The 19882-nt window shown below is 38.3% G+C and overlaps 1 protein-coding gene and 2 long non-coding RNA genes across 3 annotated transcripts; all 3 read left to right on the top strand.

The window, feature by feature from the left end:
- The first annotated feature begins 792 nt into the window (after positions 1 to 792).
- Positions 793 to 1184, top strand: LOC131683749 (uncharacterized). Its single transcript, XR_009304558.1, has 3 exons — positions 793 to 876; positions 937 to 1009; positions 1070 to 1184. It is a non-coding gene; the product is annotated as an uncharacterized LOC131683749 (long non-coding RNA).
- A 4343-nt stretch (positions 1185 to 5527) lies between these two features.
- Positions 5528 to 7906, top strand: LOC131680564 (uncharacterized). Its single transcript, XM_058961279.1, has 2 exons — positions 5528 to 5899; positions 6827 to 7906. The coding sequence occupies exons 1-2, from the start codon at positions 5528 to 5530 to the stop codon at positions 7904 to 7906; spliced, it is 1452 nt and encodes a 483-aa protein (XP_058817262.1).
- Positions 7907 to 8090: 184 nt separating this feature from the next.
- Positions 8091 to 8613, top strand: LOC131683748 (uncharacterized). Its single transcript, XR_009304557.1, has 3 exons — positions 8091 to 8305; positions 8366 to 8438; positions 8499 to 8613. It is a non-coding gene; the product is annotated as an uncharacterized LOC131683748 (long non-coding RNA).
- The last annotated feature ends 11269 nt before the right edge of the window (positions 8614 to 19882 follow it).

The following is a 19882-nucleotide window of genomic DNA, read 5'->3' as shown; positions in this document are numbered from 1 at the left end:
ACTAGTGGCACACTATAGATATTTTCTTTGAGGCCATAATTCATCTTTTTTTCTTCATACTTTCGTATGCATGAAGAGGTTCGATGACTCCAGCTGTACGTAAAAACGCTTTTAATCCACCTAACAGTGTGATGAGACATTTCTTATAACTCTTATCACTCTCTTCGGATATTATATCGTTTGAGAACATTTAGAACTTGATGCTTCGCGATGTTTTCTGATAACACATACTACATGGGATAGTGGCAGGACTCAGAGAATCACTCAAATCAGCATAGGACAACATCAGTGCTAGAAATCTCAAACCAAATCAATGGGAAGGCGAAAAAATGGCCCATAAAATAGACATACAAACGAATTATTGCTAATGCTCTGTTAATAAAATATCTAAATTCCTCAATCAATGCATTGTGGTGGGAAAACTGATTTTTCTAAAGGGGTTATGTATATTGTACTGAGCCAAAAAAAATCGATTTTTTTTAATCGATTTGAAGTTTATTGTCGCAACTGCTCGTTGCACCGCACCATACATCCAAATAAAATAATAGTCTGCACCTATATGTAAACATCTTTGCCATGCGATCGCCCCTATAAATCGGGCGCCGCTGGCGTTCGGAGATGATCGAGGGAGAAACGTCAAAAAGAATTGCAAGTGAGCGAGGAAAAGTTGTACTCTACTAAAGTTTATTTGCCATTTGTAATTCACGATTAAATACTACAAGTACAGTTCAGTAGATTAATTATTCTAGTTGAAATCAAGTACAGTGCAGTAAATCTAAAATTATAGTTCAAAAAACAAGTGCAGTACGATAAATTGAAAAATTCTAATTAAAAGCAGTTAAATCCTACAGCTATTAGTACGGCTGATTGAAATTGGTTAGTTTAGTGCTATATATTGTTCCTAACTAAATTAAATTAAACCATAAAAATCCTTAGGTACTACATAGCTGCTATCCTTTCATCTACGGTATCGTAAAAACTAAATTAATCATACAACACACAATAAGAGGTAAAATATTCAGCATGAAAGCATGGTGAAACTTAACCTAACCTACAAACCTTATTTTAGCATTACCACCACCAACTGAACTACTGTAAAAGACATAAAAGGGACACTAAACGTAAGTTTTCTTAAATCTATTAACTAAAAATATGCAAACGTTATATCGAACCACTAACTAAAATATGTACCACACTGAAAAATTATATATCCCTCCGGCAGGTATTTTTTAACGCTGTCATATACTGTAAAATACAACGTTCAGAAAATCGGAAAAACTGTCTCTTTTTCGTTGCAATCGCAACATTTTAAAAAATACGTTTATTTCGCGATCGGGGAGGCTTCAACAATGCCCAAGAACGGGCGAGAAAATGTGCCGAAACCGGGTGTGAGTTGTGGTGTGTGCGATGATCCGGACGACAGTCGGATGGTATGCTGCGACGACTGCGGTAGATGGTTCCATTTTAGGTGCGTGGGCGTTGACGAAGGGATCGAGGAAGTCGACTGGAATTGTTCATCGTGCGAAAAAAGGCGGACAGCTCAGGTCACCCCAGGAGGAACAAATCAACAGACGGAAGACACCCAAGAGCAGCAAAAGAAGTTAGTCTTTGAATTTCAGAAGCAAATGGCAGATATGGAACGTAGGTTCGACGAACAGCAGCAGACATATGAGAAAATGCTTCAGGAGAAGGATCGCGAGTTGAAGAATGCGGTTGATGATTTGCAGCACCAGTTCCAACGCCGCCTGGAGAAGAAAGAGCAACAAATTCGAGATGAGTTGCTTGCCCCGCCGGCTGTGCCGCCACCTAGTGCGAATTCCACTACGCTAGGAAATGAGAACCGCGTGGCGACGGATATGTGTCAGGTGCTCGAGCGAATGGACAAACGGCTTCAGGAGATGGCGAAAAAGCAGAGTCTAGACACGAAGCGTCTTGAAGGAAGATTAAGAGCGATGGAAATCAGCACTCGTGACCAAATGCAGAGAAATAGCAGTGGTTTGAACGTCGATGCGGATCCATTCGAGCAGAATCATCATTCTGACGTTCCATCAGAAGCACCGTCTCACGAACTAAGTAGAAGTCAGCTTGCAGCGAGGCATGCAGTGGCAAAGGAACTGCCCATCTTCACTGGCAATCCTGAGGAGTGGCCTCTGTTTATCGCCACTTATGAAAGCACCACCAAGATGTGCGGTTTTAGTGACGAAGAAAATCTGCTCAGGCTTCAGCGATCTTTAAAAGATAAAGCTCTTGAGGTGGTAAGAAGCCGATTGCTATATCCAGCTGGGCTTGAAGGTGTTATTCATACGCTACGTACGCTATTCGGTCGTCCAGAGATTATCGTACACTCGCTAGTGTGCAAGATTCGGGAGATGCCTACACCGAAGACGGAGAAATTGGAAACTCTGATTGATTTCGGTGTCGCAGTCCAGAACATATGTGCAACGATAGTGGCTTGTGGATTGAGCGAGCATCTGTGCAATGTAGCACTTCTCCAAGAGCTTGTTGAAAGATTACCACCGACCATTAAGCTCGATTGGGCGAAACATCGACAATCTTTACAAGGAATCACACTGTCAGACTTCAGTACCTGGTTGGGTACGCTTGTGGAAGCAGTATGTGTAGTTACGGTTCCGTCGTCAATTAGTATATACGCTGCCAAGCCAGAGAAGCGTAGTCGAAAGGAAGAGGTCCACGTTCATCTCGAAACCAGTGCTGGTCAGGAATCGAGCTCAATAGAGTCTCCGAAATCATACAACAAGCAGTGTGTAATTTGTCTAGGGGGATGCAGCAATGTAGCCTCGTGTAAGAAGTTCCAAGAACTAGGTGTAGGGGCACGATGGACGGCACTAAAGCAGAACAAACTCTGCAGGAAGTGCCTGGTTAAGCATTTCGGAGCCTGTTCAGTAAAAGAAGCTTGTGGAAGAAACGGTTGTTCGTACATGCATCACAAACTGCTACACGATGATTTCAGATACCAGCGAAATGAGAGCATACAAATATCGATTCCTCGAGCTGGTGCAGAGACGCCTAACGAAACTTGCAACACTCACGTCAACAAAGTTAGCAAGGTTCTTTTTCGATACATCCCAGTGCTTCTTCATGGGCGAGGAAAGACTGTGCGCATCTTTGCCTTTTTGGATGAGGGTTCATCAGTAACGCTGATGGAACATAGCTTACTGAAGGAACTTAATCTTGAAGGCGAACCGCATCCCTTGTGCCTTGGTTGGACGGCAGATCATCAGCGCCAGGAAACGAACTCCGTGGTGCTGCCGTTGCAGATTTCTGGAACAAACGATTCGAGCAGATACCGGATTTCTAAAGTGCACACAGTACAGAGTCTCGCTTTACCTCGTCAAACTCTCGCGATGAAGGAACTAGAGCAACATTATCAACACTTGTAAAATTTGCCGGCTGACTCCTACCGCAATATTCGACCGCAGATACTGATAGGAATGGACAACTGCCGGTTGGGTCACGCGCTAGATAGCAGAGAAGGAGGATTCAACGAACCAATCGCCACCAGAACGCTTTTGGGCTGGACAGTATTCGGCCCGTGCTCTATGGCACCACAATCAGAGACGGACTTTACAGCACACCACAGCTTTCATGTGTGCCCGTGTTGCGAGCGGAACGATGCTGAACTACATGGTGCGATGAAAGCATACTTCTCATTAGACAGCGTTGGAGTAATGAATCCTATCAAACCACCTTTGTCGAGAGACGATGAACGAGCGAAACATCTGCTAGATTCTCTGACACACGTGAAGGAAAAACGATACGAAACAGGACTGCTTTGGCGGTATGACGATGTCCGACTACCGGACAGTAAAATGATGGCCATGCGACGACTGATATGTTTGGAGAAGCGAATGCAGCGCGAACCGGAACTAGCTGTGGTATTGAAGCAGAAAATCAGAGATTACGAGTGCAGCGGATATATTGAGAAACTGAATAAAAGCCACCTGTCGAAAGAGTTTCCACGAGTCTGGTATCTTCCCATATTCCCCGTCGTGAATCCTAACAAACCAGGGAAACTTCGCATAGTATGGGACGCAGCTGCAAAGGTTGCAGGAACATCTCTAAACACTTTCCTGCTAACTGGTCCAGATCAACTTAGTTCTCTTCCCTCTGTCCTACACCGTTTCCGAGAATATCGAGTTGCCGTTACAGGTGATATGCGGGAAATGTTCCACCAAATTTCGGTGAACAGGAACGACCAACAATGTCAGAGGTTCCTGTGGCGTGATGGTGAGCAGGATCGTAGTCCAGACGTCTACGCAATGAAAGTGATGACATTCGGGGCTAGCTGTTCACCGAGCTGCGCGCAGTATGTGAAAAATCATAATGCGCAACGATTCCAGAAACAGTTTCCGAGGGCGGCTGAGGCGATTGTCAAAGAACATTATGTCGACGACATGCTGTCCAGTGAGGAGTTGGAAGAAGATGCGGTGCAACTTGCGAAGAATGTTCGCTACGTTCATGCAGAGGCCGGGTTTGAAATACGCAACTGGCTATCAAACTCACAAAGAGTGCTGCGAGAGCTAGAAGCCAGGCCGGGTGAGAAAAGCTTAAACCTATCGAATGAGATGGGAACAGAGAAAGTTCTCGGCATGTGGTGGTGCACTGCAACGGATACGTTTACATTCAAAGTATCGCCGCGAATCAGCTCCGACTTACTCCAAGCTCGTATAATACCAACCAAGAGGCAGGTCTTGAGTACTCTGATGATGATCTACGACCCCCTGGGATTATTGGCACACTTCCTAATGTTCCTCAAAATACTACTTCAGGAAATCTGGCGAAGTGGCGTTAATTGGGATGATCAGATTAAGTCCGAGCAGTACGAGAAGTGGAAAACCTGGTTGCGAGTCCTCCCGCAGGTGGAAAATGTCAAGGTACCGAGGTGCTATCGAATCAAGACCGGCGTAGGAGAGCAGAATGTGATGCAACTTCATGTGTTCGTAGATGCGTCGGAGAATGGGTATGCTGCTGTTGCGTATCTGCGGTTTGAGGAGAATGGTGAAGTGGAGTGTGCGCTTATCGGAGCGAAGACACGGGTAGCCCCATTGCGGTTCGTGTCAATTCCAAGATTGGAACTTCAAGCGGCGATAATTGGAGCGCGTTTGGCGAACGATGTCATGGAGACACACAAGCTTAAACCCACGCAAAGATTCTTCTGGTCGGACTCACGTGATGTTCTCTGCTGGATTAACTCCGATCACCGAAAATACAGCCAGTTCGTAGCAGTGCGAGTCAGTGAATTATTGGAGATGACTGAACCGAACGAGTGGAACTGGATTCCATCAAAACTAAACGTAGCGGATGACGCCACAAAGTGGCAGAAACTCCCAGATTTGTCACCTGAAAGTCGATGGTTCCGCGGCCTGGAATTTTTGTGGATGTCGAGAATTCAGTGGCCTGTCACAATGTCTGACAAACTGCAGAAGAAAAGCGTCTACATGTGCTCCATCACTCTATACGATGTTCTCTGTTTCGGTGGGAAGATTTCTCGAAGTGGAATAAGTTGATGCGTGTCGTAGCGTTTGTTAAAAGATATCCAGCGAATCTCATCAGGAAACTGGCAGGAAAGCCCATTGCCACCGGTCCACTGACTCAATTGGAGCTTAAGGAGGCAGAGCTGTTTATTCTGAAGCAAGTGCAAGATGCTGAGTTTGCTGCAGACATAGAGCGACTGAAGAAACCGAACCCTGTGCCGTGGAAAAGGGTGATACCAAAGAGTAGCACTCTATACGGTCTTAGTCCCACGCTGGATGAAGATGGACTGCTGCGAATGAAAGGTCGTATAGACGCTTGCGAATTTGCAGAGGAGTGTACCAAGCGCCCGATACTGCTGCCGAAACGTCACCCAATAACAGATCTCATCATCATGAGCATTAGGGTGGGACAAAAATTAGATTCCAGCTCCGAGCAACTTTTTAGGTACCATTTGTGTCCAAGAATAACTGTGCAAATTCTTAGCTCGATCGGTGAAACTATATTTTCGCGCCCACTGTTTAAAGTTTACATGGGATTTTGCATGGGAAAATTAACTTCTACAAAATAATTCCTCCAGGAGTCGCCCATTGCTTCCTAAAAATAAATCGTTATGTGACTTTTAAAGGAAATTTAACAAAGAAACAAAGTCTCGAAAACAACAAAACGATCTGACGCATGAGAAAAAAGTTATTAAGCAGAAACCGATTGATGCTCTGACGATTGATGAAATATTCATTTTTTCTAGCACCACTGCTGTTGGTTGTTCAATTATACACAATTTTGTATTAATGCCCTCTTTATGCGTCTAAATCGTTTATCTACACTATTTGGCCACTTCGCAAGGTTTTGAGGGATGAATAAAGGCTTCTTTCGTACATAATAAGAGAAAGTTAAAAATTTTTGTATATAATTAGACCGCCAGAAGCAGTGATGCTATGAAAAGTGAAATTTTCATCAATCTTCAAGACATCAATCGGTTTTTGCTTAATAACTTTCTCCACAAGCATCAGATCGTTTTGCAGTCTTCTAGACTTTGTTTCCTGGACAAATTTCCTATAAAAATCAGATATCTATTTATTTTTAGGAGGTAAAGGGCGACTATTGGAAGAATTAATTTGCAAAAGACAATTTCCCCATACGAAATCCCATGTAAACTTTAAATCGCGGGCGCGAAAATATAGTTTCACCGATCGAGCTGAAAATTTGCAGAGTTGTTCTGGGAACTAAATGGGACTCAAAAAGTTACTCGGAGCCAAATTTTATTTTTTTCATATAACCATGTCCCACTCTAATGAGCATCCATCAGAAATATTGCCACATGAATCACCAGACCGTGCTCAACGAAATTCGCCGTAGATTCTACGTACCTCAGCTCCGTTCTGTATACCGCCATGTGCGAGGTCGCTGTCAACTCTGCAAGAACCGACAGGCAATGCCGGTTACACCAGAAATGTCCGCTCTTCCGCCTACGCGATTGAAAGCCTTCAGTCGCCCATTCTCCTACGTTGGTATCGATTACTTTGGGCCAATGTCGGTGGTTGTCGGCCGGAGGATTGAGAAACGCTGGGGTGTGTTGATCACTTGCCTCACCGTGCGAGCAATACATATAGAGGTAGCCCACAGCCTCACAACATACTCGTGTATTCTCGCCATCAGAAACTTCGTCGCAAGAAGAGGTGCACCGATAGAAATCGTCAGTGATCGCGGAACCAATTTTATCGGCGCCAGTCGCGAACTGAAGGAAGCGTTGCTGCAAGTGAATCAGGAACAGATTATGAAACACTTCATCACCACCGAGACCAAATGGTCGTTTAATCCACCCGCATCCCCGCATTTTGGCGGAGCTTGGGAACGCTTGGTTCAGACTATAAAGAAGGCCCTTAAACACACACAACTCACACGCACACCTACCGACGAGCTGCTGAGAAACATGCTAACCGAGGTCGAACTAATCATCAACTCTCGACCGCTCACAGAATTGCCGCAAGAGGACGATCTGTCCACTGCGTTAACCCCGAATCACTTTCTGCTCGGATCATCCGACGGTTCTAAGCCCCCGATCGCGTTCGATGATAGCAGCTATGCACTGAGACACACCTGGAAGATGTCGCAAGTTTACGCTAATAGATTCTGGCGACGCTGGGTTTCTGACTACCTGCCATCCCTGACCCGAAGGACAAAATGGTTTAAGCAGGTTAAGCCTCTAGCTGATGGAGATATCGTAGTTATTGTGGACGAAACGTTGCCGAGAAATTGCTGGCCAAAAGGTCGGGTGGTTCGTGCAATCCAGTCAAAGGATGGACAAGTTCGTCGCGCTCTTGTGCAGACTGCCACAGGAGTCCTGGAGAGACCAGCAGTGAAGCTTGTAGTATTGGACGTTGGTGCGACTGTAAGTACATCGGACCAGTGATCTCGAAGTACTGGGGGGGGAGTGTCGCAACTGCTCGTTGCACCGCACCATACATCCAAATAAAATAATAGTCTGCACCTATATGTAAACATCTTTGCCATGCGATCGCCCCTATAAATCGGGCGCCGCTGGCGTTCGGAGATGATCGAGGGAGAAACGTCAAAAAGAATTGCAAGTGAGCGAGGAAAAGTTGTACTCTACTAAAGTTTATTTGCCATTTGTAATTCACGATTAAATACTACAAGTACAGTTCAGTAGATTAATTATTCTAGTTGAAATCAAGTACAGTGCAGTAAATCTAAAATTATAGTTCTAAAAACAAGTGCAGTACGATAAATTGAAAAATTCTAATTAAAAGCAGTTAAATCCTACAGCTATTAGTACGGCTGATTGAAATTGGTTAGTTTAGTGCTATATATTGTTCCTAACTAAATTAAATTAAACCATAAAAATCCTTAGGTACTACATAGCTGCTATCCTTTCATCTACGGTATCGTAAAAACTAAATTAATCATACAACACACAATAAGAGGTAAAATATTCAGCATGAAAGCATGGTGAAACTTAACCTAACCTACAAACCTTATTTTAGCATTACCACCACCAACTGAACTACTGTAAAAGACATAAAAGGGACACTAAACGTAAGTTTTCTTAAATCTATTAACTAAAAATATGCAAACGTTATATCGAACCACTAACTAAAATATGTACCACACTGAAAAATTATATATCCCTCCGGCAGGTATTTTTTAACGCTGTCATATACTGTAAAATACAACGTTCAGAAAATCGGAAAAACTGTCTCTTTTTCGTTGCAATCGCAACTTTACTCAAATTTCCAACGCGACTGAGAATTAAGAAATCAACGCTTTTTCTTGAAAAAACCCACCATTCCACTATGGGTCACAAGGGCGGTTTTTCGGTACAAAAATCAATAACTTCCAAACCGTTCATTTTAGGGAAATTATGTCTGAGAGAATATTTTTGGAAATTAAATTTTCTTACTTTTAAAGCAAAATGTAGCTATGGTGGTCCTCTCAAACATTCTTTTCGAAAAATTATGTTTAGAACTAAATGGTGTAGCAAGGTACTTACTTCAGCAAAGTTGTAGAAAAATATTTTTCAAGTAACATTTTCAAATGCATCAAAGTTATAGCATTATAGCATTATCGGTTTTCATGTTATAATTATTTTTCTTCTTTATCTTAGGGTGTCATTTTAGTGTTTCTGAAAAAGTCAGTTTTTTAACTATAACTTTTTAAATAGTTAGTCTATCTTCATACTCTCTATGAAGCAATTTTAGTACTTTTCATTGCGCATATTTCTGCTGAAGAATGTGAATCGATATCATTTTTCGTTATCGAATTACGATCATTTTTTTAAATAAAAATGATAGTTTTCAATGACCTCTAACTCAGAAGGTTGCAAAAACCAGCAGCTAAATTTGCACTCTTTCGAAAGTGCATCAAAAATACTGTAAAATATCTCAAAATCAACTTTTGCTTTTTTGTCATTCAGCGAAAAATGTTGACATCAACATTATGATTAAATGACATCAGCATACGGCTGTTTTTAAGGGTCTGGTCATTGCCATTTAGAACCTGCTTTACTAGATCGAAAAGTCGAGTTGTTAAATGATTTTTTGAGCTTGTCAAATATATGTACACAAATATTGAAAACGTTAGGCTCAGACAGATATTTATTTTACTATTCTACGTAACTACTTTATTATCATCGTCATCCTCATAATTATTATAATCACAATCATCAACATCATCAGCATCGTCGTCGTTATAGTTATCTGAATCGTGTCTCTTTTCTCAATGTGCTAACTCATTTAATATTGAACTTATTTCAGTGCGTTTACTGTATCGGGATCTTCTAACTGCAAGAACCGGATTAGACGAGTCCATTGCTCTAAAGAAAACATCTTCCATGTTCGCGACTCTTGAACAATTTCTACCGTGACTCAGTCGATCGTTCCGAGCCTCAGCTCCTTGTTCGCTCATGAAACTTGTTGGTAATGGAAGTGTTGACATAATATAAAATGTAGCGCATTTTGCCTTAAAAAGCAAATGAATTAAGGATTACCCTTCATTCTGTTCTAAGTAAGCGACGAATTTCTGTGAATGCTGGTTTGGGAGGAAGTGCAGTTTGAATCTTCTGTAGGAACTGTTAACGGCTTCTCAAAATATTTCTAATTTTTATCGAGTACTTTCGTCTCAATTCGATTACTGTCTTTCCAAAATTGATCAAACCTTTTACATGTTTTAATTGTTACAGCTTTTGCATTCTGAGTGAACTTATTTTTTTCATTTTGTCCCACATCAAATTATCTCATTATTTCCTCAAACACAACTTTTATTTTATTTTTATTTTCACCTTTGGCCACTTTCCAGAGATCGAACAACTTTATTTTATGCATTTTAACAGCACTAATAATACAAAGCACTACACGCGTTGATCAAAGCAGTCGTCGGCTACTGCGATTCGATTCATGAATGAGATTGATACCAATTAAACTGTCACGACTCGTGGTGTTGTTGTTTATATTTGACATCGAAGGGCAAAAATGCTGACTTTGATTTTGAAATATTTTATAGTATTTTTGATGCACTTTCAAAAGAGTACAAATTTAGCTGCTAGTTTTTGCAACCTTCTGAGTTAGAGGGCATTGAAAACTATCATTTTGATTTAAAAAAATGATCGTAACTCGATAACGAAAAATGATATCGATTCACATTCTTCAGCAGAAATATGCGCAATGAAAAGTACTAAAATTGCTTCATAGAGAGTATGAAGATAGACTAACTATTTAAAAAGTTATAGTTAAAAAACTGACTTTTTCAGAAACACCCTAAGTTAAAGAATAAAAATAATTATAACATAAAAACCGATAGTGCTATAACTTTAATTCATTTGAAAATGTTAACTGAAAAACATTTTTCTACAACTTTGCTGAAGTAAGTACCTTGCTATACCATTTTGTTCGAAAAATAATTTTTCGAAAAGAATGTTTGAGAGGACCACCCTAGCTACATTTTACTTTAAAAGAAAGCGAATTTAATCCCCAAAAATATTCTCTTAGACATAATTTCTCTAAAATGAACGGTTTGGGAGTTATTGATTTTTGTACCGAAAAATCGCCCTTGTGACTCATAGTGCATTCAAAGAAAATGAACAAGTGCATATTTCCAGACATGGTTTTATTTCCAATTTAGAACTATTGTGTTTTTTACATCCTAGATTGCATGATTCAGTGATCGAAACCCAAAACTTCATGAAGTATTTGAAATTATTAAATTAAAATTTGTGTTTGCTATTGAAATTGACAAAATGATTGTATATATAGTATATAGTCCCTTTGGCGATTGTTTACTTTTTCGGTCCCACCTATCAGCATTGAAGTATCGCCCTTACGTTTTTTTACAATACCAATTTTACAATTGGTGGGGGTTTGGTGAAAATCGATCTTAATGTCTAAACGGCATAATTCCGAAACCGTAATTTTTGAAGTTTTAAAATTATGCAGAATTAATTTTTCAGAAAATAGTAACAGAGCAAATAAGTACCAAAGTCCAAAAAAATCAATTTTTGTCAAACGTTATTTTTTCGAGTTTACATCAAATCTCAATGTTTCATGCATTATAATGTCATTTGGCATCAAAAATACAAATTTGATTTTGAAAATTTTTCATTTCAGTTATATGGGAATTTGTTGTGTGATTGCACTCTTCAACTCGTAACTCCGGAACCGGAAGTCCAATCAATAAAAAATTCAATAGCAGCATATGGGAAGATTGTACCTTTCATTTGAGACTAACTTTGTGCAAATCGATCCAGCCATCTCTGATTAACAGAGGTCACATTTTTTCCACATACACACATACACACACATACACACACATACATACAGACATACATACACACACAGACATTTTCCGATCTCGACGAACTGAGTCGATTAGCATATGACACTCGGTCCTCCCGGTCGGGATTAGATCGACGAATTTTAGAGTGAATGAGAAAGGCAAAAACATTTTAAGCAATTGTTGAAATTTATGCATTTTTCGTTGAGCAGTTCTATGTTTCATAGAATTAAATCAATTTTAACTTCGCTTCCTATTAAATAAAGACCCTTATTACAGTACATCTCTACAAAAACGAGATCAATTTGAAAATAAATCTGAGGATTATGATTGATTACAGAACTCTGGAATTTTCTATTGGAATGTTTTCAGACAGGAATTTGATATTGATGCTATTAGACAACTGTGAAATCAAGACCAAGAGATCAGTTACATATCAGGACCCCATTCCGACAATTTATCAAAAGTCCTCATGATGTTTACAATAACAGGTTATCAATCTACGGATCAGATAATTGTTATTGTAATATTGAATTAAATCAGTCTGCATCAATAAATTTTCAACTTCAATCCAATTTTTTTTTGGGTTTTGTGGGGGGGGGGGGGGTTGTATGGTGTTAAACCCCAAAACCTTCTCTTGGCTACGCCGTTGCTTGGAGTTATTTATTTTGCTTTTCATTTTCCGATATGTTTCAGATCGATCCGATGGTTATAAGTTAGCAAAATTGCAGTCAGAAAGTTCGCACAAATGAACATTTTTGTACTGATAAGTTATCAAGTTCCTTCCAGATAACTTGGAAGTGTTCGGTGATTATTTCTAGCGGTTGTAGATAGTAAAATGAAATACAAAATTCGTTTTATCGAAATAATGTTTGGCTTATTTCAATGGATTATTACTATATGTAACAATAAATAGGCGACAAAGAGTAATCAACAAACAACAAGCCATAACTTTTAAAGTATTCATAATAGATATTTGAAGTCTTCAGTAACGTTATTCACAAAAGTAAGAGCTACAAATTTGCTGAAGGCATCATTTCGATATACTCACTTCCAAAAAAATTTGTGAAAATATCTCACTCATAGGGGGATTAATCAGCAAAAGCACAATACCAAAAGAAAGGGCATATTGCCTCCATTAAATTCTCCGAAGATACTATTGACCTAAAATAAGCCGTTTTGGCGTTAATAATAGATTACATGTTTTTGGTCATATTTCTGGCTATGGGAAATGATAAAAATCTTTCGTCCGCATTTAATGTTAAATATCTCTTTTGATAATAGTCCGATTTCAACAATCTATAGCCTATTCGAAAGGTATTCATTAAAGCTGTCTAAAAACATATAAATTGTTAATCTACAATGTCAATTTCGTAATAATGTAAAAAAACTGCAAAAAACGCAATTTTTGCGCATTCAAACATTCATATCTTGGAAACTAAACATCAGAATCAAAAACAAATTAATAGCGTTCATACTGTTTTTTAGTTCTTTCATTTAAAATTGGTTTGGATAAGATCGGTTCAGCCATTGCTGAGAAACACGAATGAGAATTTGTCCGTTACATACACACACACACAGACACACACAGACATTGTCCCAAATCGTCGAGCTGAGTCGATTGGTATATAAGACTCGGCCCTCCGAGCCTCGGAAAAAATCTTGAAAGTTTGAGCGAATTCTATACATTTCTTTTATAAGAAATGTAAAAAGATTATATTTAATTGGTAGTGTAACCAGGGCGCTGCACAGTGGCACGACTTAGAACAAAAGATGGACTAAAGTCAAAACTTTGCCATATTGGTTCTAATAGGACTGTTTTATGTAATGTTTGTACAGTGAATTCGTTTTTGATATTAAAACATATTAAAAATAAACATTTACTATTCATTAGGGTGTCTCAAAAATATATATTTTATCGAAATAGCTCTTAACATTTTTGTGAATTAATTTTCGCGTGCCAAATCGTTTTTGATATCAACACTTGTAAAAAAAATCTTCATTAAACATTAGGGTGCCTCAAAAGAATAATTTTGTCATGAAGGTTCAAAAAACTTTTTAAAAAAATTTTTGAGCCCAGAATTTCTATTGTAGCTATAAAAATAGAACTCAACTTTACTACTTATTAAAGTGGTTCAAAAGTAAGCACATATTTTCTCTTATATTGATTACTAGCTGGCCCGACAGACGTTGTCCTGCCTATAATTATTCACTGAAAAATACAACAAAAATAGCAATGCTTGTGGATTAAATTTCTATTAATTTCAAATCCGGTGAGGTGACTCCAATTGTAGAACCTATGTCCTATAATATACGTTATGATCAACAATGCTTTGTGCCTATCTCTATAAACAGTTACAATGTTAATGCTTTACCAATATCTGAATAGGACCATGGGAGAATCGCCAGTACTTTGAATTTATTCCGGTGCATTTCAATGACTTATTCTCATTTTCAAAGTCAAATCGGAATTTGAATCCGTTTGAATCATGGGAATTCGTGGAAACAAAGCATCGCTGCATTCATACACTCCTTTGTGAATAGTGCCTTCATACACGTTACCTATCAACTCTCTCGCTGCTCTTGCTTTTAAATGCTTCATTTAAGCAAGGTTTGTCATAAAATAGAACTTTTTAACAAAAAAGCACCGTCGCGGAAAAACGGGACCCAAAAGCACACCAATGACATTTTATTACGTAACTACATATAATGACAAACTATGCAAACAATCCTAAAGTAAAAATGTCCCAATTGCAATAGGTCGATTAAGAAAATGTTAATATTTTGTGATCCTGCTAAAGAACCTTTCACAGAAAATAATGCAAAAATCATAGAAATCCGTCATCTCGTTCTTGAGTTATGCGATGACACACGAAAACCATTTCAATTTTATATATAGAGATTTAAATAGTAATTATAGTAAGTTAAATTAATTTCCATATTGAAACGAATTGATTTACATCTCATTATGGTGCTTCAGAAATTACTATTTAGTTTTTACGGACCAAATAAGATGTGTTCAACTAATTTTGGAACGTTTAATTCATTGGTGGGTTACTTGATACGAAAACTACATTTTCTTTCATTTTCAAAACAAACATTTTGAGCGTCTTAAAGGAATGGTTACATTCACTAATTAACAAGATGATCAACGATTTTTTTTTCGCAGGTGTGTTTCAAGTTACTTAGATTGATAATTTCATATCTTAAATAAAAATAAATCAAAAATCCTTTTTCGCGGCACTCGCGCGAATTGCTCCCCGAATGAGCAACCGCTGGTACTGGAAGAAGATTTCGCTATTGTTTCGGAAGGTGTTGCACAAAATAGAACGACGCGAGTGCCGGAAGGTTAAAAATGGTCTTATTTAAATTGGATAATATCGTTTACCCTTAAAATACTCCAGTGCTATACAAATGCTGATCAAAATAGTCTTACTAAATAACTAGAACTCAACTGTGTTCACTCATTTTAACAGTTACTGATTAAGTTAGCAAGAAATAGTTACAGAAACATTTAATGACATATTTAAATTGGTTGGAAATATTTATTGATTTTCAAACATTCAGAATACCTTTACCATTTAAAAAAAACCACACTTCCCACTCGGCTTCTCACTCTTAATCATTAATAAAACCTTGTAGATGATGCTCTCAATACTATTTGAAAGTTGTCCATGCATTTGTGTCATTATTCTAGCTATAAAGTGGTTATTCAAATTCAATATCAGTAATAACCATGCGTCTCCATTCGCAGTTTGTTTTTTAAATTTTGACTGCTTATCGCAAGTTTTCGCAAAACTAGCATAGACCTATTTTAAAGAGAAAATTAAAAGCTTTCGAATGAGCATAGTGTGATCGTGGGCATTTACGGGCGTCGTCGTTGTTATCGCATTAGAAGCTCGAATTCAATAAAAAATCATGACAAACTGTTATCTAAACACTAGCTAAACCAACTAGTGACTGATTTTTGGCGATTTTACGATGTGATTTCATCACACGGATAATTTTGGTAAAGTAATGCAATGCATAAAATCAACCGTTTCTTTGAAAAACGAAAATAACCGGATGTAGTTCCTATGGCGAAACAATGCAAAAATACTTGAGTTATGCCCTTAAAAAAACTGTCTAAAATTCATTTTACGTCCAAATCACGTAGAATCTCGCAAAAATGTCTCTGATGGCTCATCTGATATGAGCAAAATACTAGCCATACTATCGCATAATCTTCATATTTGGACTCCGGGCTCGTCCCACTGCACAGTGGCCGGAAGCTGGCCAAAACCTCAAAAATTTATTTTTGAAATAATGATATTTTATATTTTTCCTAAAATGAATTCCTAAACGAATGATGTATATTCGAAATTTTATGATCATTGGATAAGAACACGATTTTTAACACGAGTTTAAACGTACCAAAGTCCGGATTTTTTAATGATTTTCATTTCCGAAACCATCATTGCTCTGTTCACTTCAAATGCATGTTGCTCTTTTGATTTTGGTCCGATTCTAGCACAACTAGTTTCATTGTGTAGAGGAACTAAAGAGCTTGGTTAGTAAGTAAACTACATTTGGTAAATTTGCTTGGAACTATGACTTTTTAGTTTAAATATGTTTAAGGTGGTCAGATCAAAAATACTTTGTTCACTAATGTATTCTGTACAAATTTCGGAATCATTTCGGAACGGTCACATAGTATACATTCTATGTGAAATTACCTCTACTTTTCGAATATCATGGTCTCGTTCTGCGCCTAGGTGCGCAAAAAGGTTTAAGGAGATTTCAAAGCTTTGTTGCTGATATGGAGACACATGGTGTTTTGTGTAAAATAGTTAGACAATCTACAGTAAACCAACACGTTCAACAATGGTTTTAAAGTAGTGTTCTTCATTTTTTATGATATTGTTAACATTGGTGAACAGTAACGGAAAATCTATCATGAAAACTGGATCATAGTTATAAGAAAGGTTCAATGACACTGTATGGAAAAATGCATTGAATATTTTACGACTTTTGACATCAAAAATGAGCTCAGCACCTCAAAATTAGCTTAAATTGTGATTTTCAGCCAAATTAGGTAACATTTGAGGTTTTGTCCGACTTTTGTTTGAAGAGCCGCCACTGTGCACTGTGGCGCGCTGTCACCGCTATTCATTAAGCCTTGTCCATTAGACAGTGCATTCTCTCTCTCTCTCCTCTCTCTCTCTCTCTCTCTCTCTCTCTCTCTCTTTCTCTCTTTCTAGTCTTTCTCATAGTATCGATCAACGATCGGTCGATGATTGTACAACACATAAACAGCAATGTGCTTGATTCCATAGGTGTGGCTTTGCTACTGCTCTTTTGCTCGACTTCTGCATATTTATTGCGTAAAAAATTTCGACTTTTATATACTTTCCATATACTTTTTGTCCACGTGCTTTACAGAAATCGAGCGAGAGAGAGAGGGGAAGAGAGAGAGACAGATAGAGAGACAGAGAGCAATAGCAGCGCTACACCTAGAATCCAGTACATTGCATAAACAGTACATAAAATGATATATTACTCCCTATGGAGTCCGGTGCATTGGTCAAGCGTAGAAAAACTCTAGAAAGAGAACTGCGGAGACTCCATTTTGGATCGATTGAATTCGCGTTTAGCTGTCTAAACTCCTTATAACATTGGACGTGTTGCCATACAATGCCGGGGCATACGTTGCCGAAAATGCTGTTTTTCTCTCCGCCGTTCTCTTTCTAGAGTTTTTCTAGTCAAGCGCCGTGGTCCTTAAAGGGGCCTCTATTCGCGAGGCCTAAAATTGAGCACTTTTTTGGGAAAAAAATTCAAAGCATCTACTCAATAGATTTTGAAACTTTTTTTTATATTTTGAAGATAGATGTTTTGACTTTTCTATTTTACATTTGAAGACGAAAACGAAAAATCTCTCGCGACCTTCAAAATTCATTGATGACATTGATGTTGAAACTGCATGAGTCCCGCTTAAGTAAAAATTTGGTAATCTGTAATCAGAAAACTCATATTTTTATAGTAATAGTCACGTTGGCTATGTTTAGACGAGAGGGATTTTCTTTTATTTTATAATTTGTAAAAGTTATGTAACGATTTGTGAAAATTTCCAATATTTACGTTATTTTTTGGCCTATTAAGGGCCATACAAATGGAACAAATTGACATTTTGCAAATCCCTTTCGAGCAAACATAGCGGTATATTTCCTGAACAGTTGGAGAAAAAATTATTGAAATCGGACCAGTACTTCTATGAAAAGTCTTGCTTGACCGCTTAAAAAACACTACTTTCGGGAAAACGCGTTTAAAGATAAATTACGGTGTATAACTGGATTGTAGTACCTTACTAGATAATCTATTATACCGGTTCCGCAGAGCTCACCTTCCTAATCATGAAAATGTTCTTGGCTTTGCACATTTTGCTCTCTCTGTTGAATTCGGGCCTGTTTTGCCGCGACACCCACTTTGCGTTCAGAACGAGTTATACGTTCACTGTCGAGTCGAGTAGCACATCTTTCAGCTTCATTCCCCAAGGTAATTCCCATCAACTCCATAGCTTGTAAGATCGATGAAAATCTTTGATTGAAGATGCTGACTCCAAGTAAGTCACAACATTGACCATCTGCCTGCCAAAATTTGTGCGTTTTTGCGCTAATGAACAGATTCCACTAGTCAGAGACTCATGGATGTTTTGGGAGTAAGCCCATAAGCTTCTTTCTAATAAATTATTAGATGGTAGACTTTCGTAGATCCTGACATGTTCGAAAGTTTATAAAGTTCCTTTTACTTCAGCCTGACGCCACTTGCACCAACTGTCCTCGCCGGGTGAACACTTGGAGTATTGGGGATTTTCGTTCGATGACGAGCAGTGTTCGAGGGAATCCCAGATTGCATTTCGCATATGTTCTAAAGAATTTGAGTTTCTCCGAATCGCCAGCCCATAAAATATTGTTAGCTCGTCGATTGATTTGTCCGTAAACTTTCCCTTTTCTTTCTCACCGATACCTTTGCTTTTTTCTTCAATTTTTGTAATGTCGTTCCCATATGCTTCTCAACATATCCGACGCCTTCTTTCTTCCATACGATTTTTTCGTCCCAAAAGAAACCATTCACAGACGCTCACATATACATAAACCGTCAAGAATGGACCAATGAATTCTTTAAACAATGATTTTTTCATAGAAAAGCGCTATCGTGGTGCGCTACGCTTACTATCTCAGAAACAGCCGGAGATGGGTACCTTTCGGTTCCCAGAAACATGCCGAGGAATATGATTTTCACCAAATCCTTTCTGTGGCGTATTCTTGGATACATATAGATTGTAATTAGATCACTATTTGAACTGTAATAGTATAGTTAAGTAAGGTTAAGTTCTCTATCAAACTGGTAATCAGTTATAAAACAACAAACAGATTACCAAAAACCATAACCGATAAAATAGAAAGAACATCAAAGATGAAAAGTAATACTGTATCATTTAAACTGAATCAAAATGTACAGAAATGTAACAAAACAAAGAACAAGAAAAATTTTATGCAAAAAATGATGTTCGAATTATATAATTCATATTCAAGAGGATTCAACATTAGTTGGATTTGCGAGTTTAGATCACTAATGATCAATCAAAGATGTTATGTTATTATTATTGGCGCTCGTTATTATACTAAAAACGGAATAAAATAAACACCACAGAAGTATTTGAAACGACCGACTTTGTATGTCCAACATACAACCGCGCGCGCTCATTTTTTATGCCAATTAGTAGGAAAGGGACTTCTGGTTTTGTAGACTTTTACGACAAAAACCAAACTGTTTTATTAGTATGCTTATGATGAAATATGGTTGTCCACTCAACTACTCAAAAGTATATGAAAACACCTAACATGAACATGATTTATTGTACTAGAACCAAATCAAAGAATATTATAAGAAAACATTTGGTCTTCGTGTTGATATGACTTCTGAAATTGGTAACTGGTTTTGAACTTTCGCTTGAATTGTGAACCCTTATACATAATTCAACAATCATCATTTCACTCAGACAGGACTATGCGTATTTCCAACGCACGACTTGTACCCGGCGGATTAGTTCCCTTGTTGAACAAAT

Source organism: Topomyia yanbarensis, chromosome 2, assembly GCF_030247195.1.
Source record: "Topomyia yanbarensis strain Yona2022 chromosome 2, ASM3024719v1, whole genome shotgun sequence".
Taxonomy (NCBI): domain Eukaryota; kingdom Metazoa; phylum Arthropoda; class Insecta; order Diptera; family Culicidae; genus Topomyia; species Topomyia yanbarensis.
This window is presented reverse-complemented; position numbering and strand designations above follow the sequence as displayed.

Bases quoted from the DNA above. Each gene is read 5' to 3' on its own strand.
- LOC131680564 (XM_058961279.1), top strand. From the start codon at position 5,528: ATGCGTGTCGTAGCGTTTGTTAAAAGATATCCAGCGAATCTCATCAGG. The intron at 5,900-6,826 runs GTGGGACAAAAA...ATGAATCACCAG, and splicing joins TCATCATCATGAGCATTAGG to ACCGTGCTCAACGAAATTCG.